The sequence below is a fragment of the Cebus imitator genome, unplaced genomic scaffold (assembly GCF_001604975.1).
Source record: "Cebus imitator isolate Cc_AM_T3 unplaced genomic scaffold, Cebus_imitator-1.0 Scaffold464, whole genome shotgun sequence".
In the NCBI taxonomy this organism is placed as follows: Eukaryota; Metazoa; Chordata; class Mammalia; order Primates; family Cebidae; genus Cebus; species Cebus imitator.
This window is the reverse complement of record NW_016107779.1, coordinates 671,840-682,583: the sequence shown is the minus strand read 5'-3', so window position 1 is coordinate 682,583 and position 10,744 is coordinate 671,840. Positions and strand designations below refer to the sequence as shown.

General features: G+C 59.4%; 1 protein-coding gene across 1 annotated transcript; it reads right to left on the bottom strand.

The window, feature by feature from the left end:
- Positions 1-290: 290 nt before the first annotated feature.
- LOC119466703 (sarcoplasmic/endoplasmic reticulum calcium ATPase 3-like) lies at positions 291-9,882 on the bottom strand. Its single transcript, XM_037732679.1, has 3 exons — positions 9,593-9,882; positions 996-1,013; positions 291-706 (listed from the first exon to the last, which is right to left on the bottom strand). Exons 1-3 carry the CDS (start codon positions 9,708-9,710, stop codon positions 447-449), a joined length of 396 nt encoding a protein of 131 aa, XP_037588607.1. The 5' UTR covers positions 9,711-9,882; the 3' UTR covers positions 291-446.
- Between the last annotated feature and the right edge of the window lie 862 nt (positions 9,883-10,744).

Below are 10,744 nucleotides of genomic sequence, written 5' to 3'. Positions count from 1 at the left end.
AAATACAAAAAATTTAGCTGGGTGTCGTGGCGGGCACCTGTAATCCCAGCTACTTGGGAGGCTGAGGCAGGAGGATTGCATGAACCTGGAAGGTGGAGGTTGCAGTGAGCCGAGATTGTGCCACTGCCCTCCAGCCTGGGTGACAGAACAAGACTCTGTCTCCAAAAAACAAGACATTTTTGTGGTCACACTTGAGAGGTGCTGCTGGCATCTGGTGAGTAGAGTCCAGGGATGCCACTAAACATCCCACAGTGGAAAGCCCCCTCACCCACCCCAACAAGAATTATCTGGTCTAAAATATCAGCAGTGCTGAGGTAGAGCAGGTCTAGTCCTCAGCAGGGCATGGCAGGGGCAGATGTGAGTTGCGGAGCTGGCTGAGAGCCAGAGGGTAAGATGGATCGAGGGGTCAGGTGGGAGCCGGGAGCCCAGTGTAGGGGCCGTGAGGTTCAGGCAAGGGAGGCTGAAGTCGGAGCAGGGCAGGGCCAGGCAAGGCTGGGGAGCCAGCCGGGGACGCCCACAGTGTGAAGGACACGGCTAGGCTCCTGGGTCTCTGAGCGCTGCCCAGCCTGGCTCTCCCTCCAGGCTACCCCCGACCACAGGATGGCAGGCAGGGCCGTACTTACAAAGGAGACCAGGGCGGCCAGCAGCAGGATGCGCACCAGGAGGTCCTGAAATTGTTCCAGCACCAGCTCCCACAGGGACTTCCCTGGGAACGGGGAGCACGTGTGAGGCTGGGCCTCCACCACTGACCCTTCCCACTCAGAGCTGGGATGGCCTCGGAGACCTCCCGGCCCGTTCTCTCCTGCACTCGGAAGACGGAGAACCCAGGTCGCTGAGAGGCACAGGTGGGTGATCCTGGGGCACTCAGCAAGGCCTCCCTTGCTGGGAGAGGGAGTCACGATCTGACAGTGAACCACACAGGGAAGCTGTCCCGTGGCCTGGTGGCCCACCCCGGTGCCAGCCTCCCGGTGCCAGCCTCCCCGTGCCAGCCTCACCTTCCTCGGTCGGGAGCTCTGCAGGATCCAGGCAGCCACGGTGCCATGAGGAGACAAGAGAGGAGGGTCAGCGGGGGTCTCGGGGGAGCCTGGCAGCATCTTCCCACGGCACCCACCCAGGTCCCCACCGAAGTCTGGATGTGTCCTCAGGCCTCTCTGAGGTCACAGAATGGATGGTTTGATCCCAAATGCCTCCACCCCCCCACACCCACCCCACTCAGATTAAGGAAAAGGAGCCAAGGGAGTCTTGGCTCGTCTTAAGGTGGGATCAGAGCCAAGAGCGTCCTTCCAGCCCCTCCAGTCCAGCCCCTCCCTGCCCCATTCATAGAGGGGAAACTGAGGTCTAGAAAAGAGGAACTCCTCCCCACCCCGGCCCAGGTAACACGGAGAGTGGGCTGTTCTTCCCCTGGAGGCTGCATGGTTCTGTTCAACAATTCCCACCCCCACAGCAAGGCAGCCCCTCCCTCGAAGGAGAACAGCGGCTCAGGCTCCTTGCGCTCAGCTGGCCTCTGGCATCCCGGCTCCCCTAGGACCAGCTGGACGAGGTCTGCAGCTGCACCAGCCTGCTGAACCCCACCGCACAGGGGGCCTTCCCCTGGACAGGACCCCAGCAGCCAGCACCCTGCAGTGAGGATCCCTCCCATGGCGTGGTCCCCTGCCCTGGCCCTGCACTCCGGGCAGCTCGGCGAAGACTCCCAGCCCCCATGCCTAGTCCCAGTCCCACCCAGCAAGTGAAGAACGCTGTTTCCAGACTCCAACAGCACCAGCCCCACTGTAGCTGCTTTTTTGTTTTGAGACGGAGTCTCACTCTTTGCCCAGGCTGGAGTGCGGTGGCGCCATCTCGGTTCACTGCAACCTCCACCTCCTGGGTTCAAGCGATTCTCCTGCCTCAGCCTCCCCAGTAGCTGGGATTACAGGTGCGCACCACCACACCTGGCTAATTTTTAAAAAATTTTTAGTAGAGATGGGGTTTCACTATGTTGGCCAGGCTGATCTCGATCTCCCGACCTCGTGATCTGCCGGTATCGGCCTCCCAAAGTATTGGGATTACCGGCATGAGCCACCGAGCCCAGCCTAGGCACTGGTTTTTATCTCCAACGTTTCCTGGAGCAGTTTTTGTATCAGGCAGAGCTGGCTGCCTGGGCCCCGGAAGTCTTTGAATCATTTCGACAGCCTGCGGGGAGTTCTAGTCCTGCTTCACGGAGTGCAGGTACGGCCTGGGCAAGGCCACAGGGCTGGAGAGTGGGTCCATGGGGGGCTGAGAGGGGCGGGAGCGGGGCCCTGGAGGGTGGCTTGGGGAGGCTTCCCCTTTCCAGGCTGCTAACTGAGCCCTGCCTCCTTCTGTCCCTTGCCATGCTAGGGACAGTCTCCAGACATCTGTGGCATCTCCCCAAAGCTTTCTAGCCCCGTGGAGTGCGAGGCCCCGCCCCCGGCTGGCCGTCTTCCACCTTGTCCTTCCTGCTGCTGGAAACGGGTCCTCGCCTCTGTCCACCTGTCTCTGCCTGCAGACATTCTTTCCTAGGGAGCCCTCTCCCCGGACCACCTGTTTGAAGCTTTGGGGTCTGCACCTGGCAGCGGAACCCTGGGGAGCATCAAGCAGCCCATTGGACTGCAGGAATCCAGGAGGGAAATACAGAGCCTAAAAATACACTTTCTAGAATTTTCTCCAAAGTCCTATTTTAGGCAATGGCTGACATTTTCCGTGGAAAATGTAATCTCCAGTGTCCTGCGTCAAGATTAAAATCAAACAGACTTTTTTCCTTCTGATCTATTTAGCTGAGGCGAACAGGAAAGGCGGGGGGAGAGCCAGGCCTGGTTTTTGGGCCAATTCTCCAACGGAGCAGGGTGCGTTAGAGGTCGCCTCAGCCATGCCCCAGCCTCGAATCAGGACGGCGCTAACCTCATGGTGCACATGCGTGGGCCTGTGCCGTGCCCGACCGGGGAGACTCCTGGAACCCCCATCTTTACTTATTCCGGGAAAGGGCGAGGCCTGGGGTGGGGAAGTGTGCCGTCGGGTCCCCGTGCCAGCTCCATTCCCTGTGCTTCCCCACAAAGGCCCCCACGATGCCGCCTGCCTGCCTTGGCTGATCTCTCAAGTTCTCCGTTCTCTCTCTTTTTTTTAATTTTATTATTTTTTTTGAGATGGAGTCTCACTCTGTTGTCCAGGCTGAAGTGTAGCGGCGCAATCTTGGCTCACTACAGCCTCCATCTCCCAGGTTCAAGCGATTTTCGTGCCTCAGTCTCCCGAGTAGCTGGGATTACAGGCACCCACCACCACGCACAGCTAATTTTTGTATTTTCAGTAGAGACGGGGTTTTGTCACGTTGGCCTGGCTGGTCTCGAACTCCTGACTTCAGGTGATCCGCCCACGTCAGCCTCCCAAAGTGCTGGGATTACAGGCGTGAGCTGCCGTGCCTGGCCCAGTTTGCCTTTCTCTCCCTCTCCATGGGGATGATCTCCCCTCCTGCTCTCTGACCCACCCTGACCCAGGACCCACTCTTGGGTGCTCATCATGCTGTTCCCCAAATATTTCTGTTCCTCCCTACCTCGCACGCACATAGTAGGAAGGCACTTCGTGGCCCCCGGGTGGGTTTGAGAAGCGGGTGGGTACTCATGCCAGGATGGAACACTGACTTTTGGTGGGCACTTCTAGGAGGTCAGTCCAGTGGAATGTTCTGTGACAGCAGAAGTGTCCTTTCTCTGTGCCGGCCAGGACCACTAGCCACATGCAGCTGGTGAGCCCCTGCACTGTGACTAATTTCTAATTTGACTCTGATTTTCGTGCATTTAAATATGAAGAACCAAGTGGCTGTAGCTCTTCCGACACTCTCCGACAGCAGCCTGTGAGATGGTGAGGAAGGCACAGAGCCCCCGATGCCCAGCCTGCGCCAGCACTCAGCAGGAGTGAGAAATGAGCCTCTGGTCATTCAAGCCTCTGAGATTCGCAGGCGATTGCTGCAGTAACCTAGCTGAACCTGACAGATAGCTTCCCTCCACCCAAGCCTGGCTCACCGCAAGGCTCTGCTCTCACCGGGGGAGCCCCGACCTGCCCCTGAGTCCTGCCCACACAGCCTGCTCCTGGTGAGGCCTTGAGCCTCGTTTGGGCGGCGGGGTACCCACAGCCACCCTGAAGGGCTGCTGTGGCGACCAGCACCATCATCGCTACTGAGAGCCACATTTACCGAGCACCTGCCAAGCAATGTACCAGGCCCCTTCCCACATCATCTCCAGACACCCAATGGGAAGACACCGGGGACCGTGCACGTGAGGTGCTTAGCAGAGGTAACAGCAGCGGCTGGCGGCGTGTCAGACACCCTGCTAACTCCTTGCGTGCCTTATTCTCATGATCCTCAAACAAGCTGGGAAGGAGGATGCCATTGTCATGCCCATTTTACAGAGCACACAACAGAGAGGTTGAGTGACTCTTTCAGGGTCACACAGCGGCGGGGAGGCAGAGAAGGGTTTTGGGCGCAGGCCACCTGGTTCTCGACCCCCTGCTGTGGGCCTGCTGCGCTGACTCTCTGGCGGTCCGGCCTTCACCCCTCCACTCTGTTTACCACCCACCCAAGGTCATCTGAACACCCTTGGTGTCCCATGTCCTGATTATCGGGCTGGGTGCCCTCATCCCATCAATGGGCGTGCCCCTCTGTAGAGACCCCAGAGCCACAGCACAAATCCTCCAGTCTGAAAGGCCCTGCTGGCCTCCCTGATGGTGTTTGAAGGGCTCACTGGGCTCTGCCTGCCCAGGCCTGATCTGCTTCAAATGCCCCCAAAGGACCCTAGTCTCCCCTCACATGAATGAGTCCCAGGGTGACGGAGGGAGCCCAGGGCTGGGAGAGCCCCGCCCCAGGCGTTCCTGGAAGATGCTGGCTCCTTCCTTGTTCTCCCCGAAGGCTGCATGTTGGGGGCTGACACAGTTCTCCTTGAAATGGTGGCCTTGGGCCTCTGGCAGCGCCAGATGTCCCATCTGTTCCACGGGAGAGTGCCCTGGCTCTGTCCTCTCTCAGTGCCATACGCTGGGCTGCAGGGAGCAGAGGCAGGACCAGGAGGTGCCACACCCTCCGAGAGCCACAGTGGGGCCGGCCACTCTTCTTATCTGAGCCTCTGCCACGGTGACCCCTGCACTGGCTCACGTGGCTGGACTGAGAGGGCCTGTGTCAGCCTGCGGTCCTGGGGACAAAAGGCAGGTGATCCAAGAAGCTCCGTGGCTTAGACCAAGGAATCTGGACCAGAGGGCTCAAGTTCGAATCCTGCTCTATCTTACGGTACTTCCATGGCCACAGGCAAGTTACCTAATCCCATTTCTCCGTCTGCAAGAAGAGAGTGATACTGACAAGTGCCTCTCAAGGATGCCGGAGGATTGAATGGCACGCACAGAGCGGGTAGAAGGCACAGCTCACAGCTCACAAGCTGCAGTCATCACCACTTGCTGGAACATAAGCTCTAGGGCAGCGGACTTGGCTAAGCGCAGTGTCTCCAGCACCCAGAGCGGCTCCTGGTGCACGCAGCTGCTCGGTAAATGTATGTGACAAATGCCTGGCCCTGCCTCGGTCCTGCTCATAGAGCTTCTGGGCTGTCCTTGGTCTACAGAATAAACACCACCTCAGCTCAGCGTTCAGGGCTTTCCTGGACCTCCCGCACCTGCCCTTCTAGGATCACGCGTGTACCCCAGCGTACATCTGTCCCTCTGGACGCTAAGCCTCAGGGCTGCCACCCCTCTTGCTTAGTTTATTTATAATTGACAAATCATAATTGCATATATTTATGGGGTCCAGCATGATGTGTTGATAACCCCGTTTTACAAAGCTTCCCCTCCTTATATATGTGTGTGTGTATATATGTATTATACGTATATGTATATAATACAATATAAATGTTATGTATGTATATAACAATATATACATATAAAATATATGTATATATGTATATATATTTTATACACACACACACACACACACACATATATATATGTATTTTTTTTTTTTTAGACAGAGTCTCACTCTGTCACCCAGGCTGGAGTGCAGTGGTGCAATCTCGGCTCACCGCAACCTCAGCCTCTGGGTTCAAGCGATTCTCCTGCCTCAGCCTCCCAAGTACCTGGGATTACAGGCAGCTGCCACCTTGCCTGGCTAATTTTTTATCTTTATTTTTAGTAGAGACAGCGTTTTACCATGTTGGTCAGGCTGGTCTCAAACTCCTGACTTCAAGTGAGCCGCCCGCCTCAGCCTCCCAAAGTTCTGGGATCCCAAAGGGCTAGGCACTACGGCCGGCCTTCCTCCTCCGATATTTGGCTTGTGCCATTCCTTCTGTCCACACACCGTCCCATCTCGTCACCTCAACCCCTTTCCAGGAAGGCTTCTCTGAAAAGCCCCTCCCCTGCTTCGTCGCCGTGCCCTTCTCTGACCGGCCGTCAGTGCTGGGGTCCCCCTCCACACTGGAGCGCTGCCAGGGCGGGGCAGGGCTGAGTCACCCCTGCGTGGATGCTGAGTCCTCACAGTAATTGTTTATTCGGTTGCTTCCCGGTGCAGGCCTCGGTGCTGAGCCCACAGCCCAGAGCCAGGGCCCTGACCTGCCCCCAGGCCCCACACACCACCTGCTCCCTCATACCCCCACTCCTTCCTTCTCAAAACACTGAAAACTGGTATTTCAGCTTCTNAAAAAAAAAAAAAAGAATAAAAATAAATAAATAAGATATAAAAGCCCCTCAAGGAAGCTGCACTCTGGGTACCTCTGTCACCTGCAAAGTGGGCTCACAGAAGGTGCTGGGGCCAGGAGCCTCCCCGCCCCCTCCTTGCTGGGGGTTGGGAGAGGTGGTGTTTTGTGTGTAAGTGGAGGGGTCCAGACTAGCATGCTCACCGACCGCACTGCTGAGGCTCCCCAGCTCTGAAGTGTCTGTCTGCAGGGAGGGAGAAGAGTGGGAGGGCGGGGGTGGGGGTGGGATCGCCAGTCCCTGCGGCCCTTCCTCCCTCCCCCTGCAGATTTGCAAACTTCAGGACTTAGGCAAATGACTTCCTTGTGGTTTCCAGCACTACCGAGCCTGCAGATGCACAGACTCCCGGGGTGGGGAGAACACAGGTCTCTGGGGTGTCCCTTCTACCCACAGGCCCCGCCCACCCTGCCACCCAGCTTGTGGCCAAGAACCCGCCCCAGCCTCTTCTGCAGGCAAGGATGACTTGATGTCTGTGATCTCACTAAAGCCTCACAAACAACGCTGGGAGATGGGTTCTACGGTAGCCTCACTTACGGTGAGGAAACCGAGGCACAGACAGGCAAAGAGGCTGGGCCAGCATCGCACATCTATGAAGGGGCAGGGCTAGGCTTCAAAGCCTCTTCAGCCTCACCCCAGCAGCTGTGCTAGGACATCTGCACCTCCTCCTCAAGTCACGGCAAGCGGCAAGCGTGAGGCAGGAAGGAACAGCTGGCTCCCCTCTGCTCACCTCATGACTTCTGGAGCCCTGAAAGTCCCCCAACCACTACTAGTGATCTGAGCAAACTGCCTCTGGGGACCCCAGGAGCCTGGAGGCAAAGCTGAAATAACTGCTGCCAGCTGACCCAAACTTCCAGACAGGTGCCGACACCGGGATTCCGGAGCCTGCAGAACTTGTGACGCTCTTGTACAGATGGGGAAACTGAGGCCTGGAGAGGCGCAGGTACCCAGTGCTAGCTCCACCACCTAACTGTGTGACCTCGGGCAAGTGGTTTAATGTGTAGGTGCCTCCGTTTCCTCCTGTATAAAATGGGGATGACAACAGTCCTTCCCTTATGAAGTTGTTTTGGGGCAAGAAATGAGACAATAGATGACAAATGCTGAGAATAGTGTCTGGCACATAGTAAGTGCTAAGTGAACATTACCTTTTGTTATCACTACTACCAAGGCTCAGAGGACCCTGGGGAGCCCAGCAATACCCCTCCCCAACTTTCCCTATCACACCCAACACACATCCACCCTCTGAGGGCTGACACACCACATCAAGCCCACAGCCTTACCCATCACCCCACACAGACTCGCCGCGGCCAGGGCACCCCAAGGTCTCAGCTAACCAAATAACCGGTGGGGAAGGCTGGGGCTCCTTCCTCCCAGTCAGTTTCTCCTCTGCTGGACCAGTGAAGACCTGACATCCGCATGGAGACAGACCTTGCCTGGAGTCCCACAGGAGCAGAATTTATGCAATCCCATGGGCAGGTCAAGGGCTGGGAATCAGGATTCCGAAGCAGAGGCTACAGCAGCACAGAAGAGGCAGGAGGACCACGGATCTGCCTGCCTCAGCCCACCCCAGCCCACCCCACAGTCAGAGGAAGACCAGGCTGCCCGGCTCCCCTGCAGCAAAGCACAGCCTCCCTGCCAAGTCACTAATGGGGGATATTAAATAATATTTATCTCCACAGTTCCTCCCACAGCTCAACTAAATATAGCAACTAATTTTTTTGAAAAAGGATTTCTGCTCCAGAAAGATAATATTTATATAAGAGGTGGGTTTCATAAACCAATACAAAACCCAAAAGTCCTTTTCTGACAGCTCTTCCTAATTTCAGAGCTAGCCTAAGTCGTAGGATCCCAGAGCTGGAATGCCTTCCCCTCTGGCTGGCTGGGAATCCCAAAAGGGCAAGAATCCAAGTCCCCAAAGGATGCAGACCCCGGCTGCACTCCAGAGATGGTGGGGACGTTTCTCCCCGGACTCCTCACGCTCTGCCCCGTGCTGAGGGCACAAGCAAGGGGGTGGCAGGTCCTGCCTGAAGGGACGTGGGGAGGGCATCTCTATCTTCTACCCTCATGGGACCTCCAAGGTGCCAGGCCACACCAGGACAGTACCCAGTGGCACTCAATGTGCCTTTTGGCAGAAAAGATCCCCACTCTTTTGAAGGAGGTGAGGAAGAAATGATACCCCTCCACCCGAACAGCAAGGGCCTGAAGGCTCCCTCCCTGCTCAGAGATGGGAAAGGCATCCCTGGCAGCTCCCCGAGGCCTTGATTCCGCCACCTCAGGAAGGTGGGACTCCCGCCTCAGCAGTTCAAAGCCCCCACCGACTCCGCCAGCCACATCCGCTTCGGGTGCAGAAAGAGGAAGACCTGGGGTGGGGGTGGGGGTGGGGGTGGGGGGTGGGGGCCCCAAGGCTGCTGAGGAGAGGCACCTTCTCGGGCGTTTTCTGGAGCTCTCGGGGGAGACCCTGGGGCCAGCTAGGAGGCTGAGCCTGAGTCTGCGGCCGGGTCAGCGCTGCACCTGCAGGATGCCGGCTGGGGCAGCGCGGCGCCGCGCGGGGGTGGAGTACGATCCAGGACGGGGTGGAAAACGCTTGCAGGGTGGACGGGGCCGGGGTGCAGGTGGGATGTCCGGGAGGTGCCAGGCGCAGGGGGTACCGAGCGTCGGGTCTCCCAAGCCCGAACCCGCCCCCAGCCCCCGCCCGCGAAGGTGGCCGCGCAGCCCCGGGTGCCCCGAGAGCATCCGAAGAGGCTTCCGGAGCCCTCGCTTCCTGCCCGCCCGCCCGCGGGGGCCGAGAGCCGGGTGCAGAGAGGACCGCTCCGCCGCCGGGGACGAGGGGGGGTGGGAAACAGCCTTCAGCGCGCGCGGCCCCACTCCCCTGCCGGGCCCGCGCGCTCACCGTTGGGGCCGTAGCGCTCCCGCGCCTTGGTCACCTGCTCCGGGCTCAGGCCGCCCTCGGCTGTCACCGAGAAGTGGCGCAGCACGTCGGCGGCCGGGAGCAGGTGCGCTGCCTCCATGCCGCCCGCCCGGCCGTCTGCGCCGTCCGCACCGTCGAGGCCGCCTCTCCGCGGGGCTACAGCACGGAGCGCGGGGGGCTTGGGCGCAGGCGGGCGCCGCGCAAGGCCATGTCTGCGCTGGGACCTTCCCCGACGGCAGTGGCGGCGGCCCCGGCTCGCACCAGTATGCTGCGCCCGGGGCTCCCTCCCCGGGGCGGGGCGGCGCGGGGCCCGCCCCCATCACACCCCTTCCGGCTGCCCTCCCAGCCCGCAGCGCCCTGGGGCGCACCGCCGGGGTCGCCAGCCAGTGCGGCAGAGGGGAAACTGAGGCCGCCGGCGGGGCGCGCGGCCCGAGGCGGGGGGTCCTGGTTCGGGTCCGCAGAGCTGCTGGGGGTAGGATCTGGCCGAGAGCCTGAGCGGGCTGCGAGTCGACTCCTCGGAGCTCTCCCCGGCCGGGGCGTCCCGCTTCCCAGCTAGACTTCTGCGAAGTGGATCCAGAGGGAGCCCAAAAGCCTGTGAGGAAGCGGGGCTCCTCTAGAGGAGAGTGCTGTGTGTTTTCCTTATTTGGCGTTTCTTTATTCTTTCTTCTTTTCCAATGCCCACCCAGGAGGGGTTCTTCCCCAGAGCCTCTAACAAGGAACTGGCGCAGAAGAAAGTTCAGAAAACCCGGCTGGTTACCCTAGGCTCACACCGTCACCCCAGCAGGAAATGTGACCAGGGAGTAGGGGTGGGGCTCCCCAGAGGGGCCCGAGGTGTGTGGTGGGGGGCTTTGCCCAGGGCTCCCAGAGGAGTGACCCCGGCCCAGGGAGGGCGAGGGATGGAGGAGCCCGCACTCCAGCGCTCCGCGGCTCCAGCCGCTCCGGGAGTGCCGGGAGAAGCGGCTTCGGGGCAGAGGAGGAAGTCGCAGGAAGGCAGAAACCACGCGCCAGGCCAAAAGGAGGAGCCAAGAGAACAACCTGATCGCCGCTCCCTCCAGCTTAAGAGACTCAGACAGCCTCCCCCCGGCCTCCACCTGCCTCCTCCGCGAACTGGGCTCTGCGTCTAGAGCCTCAGCC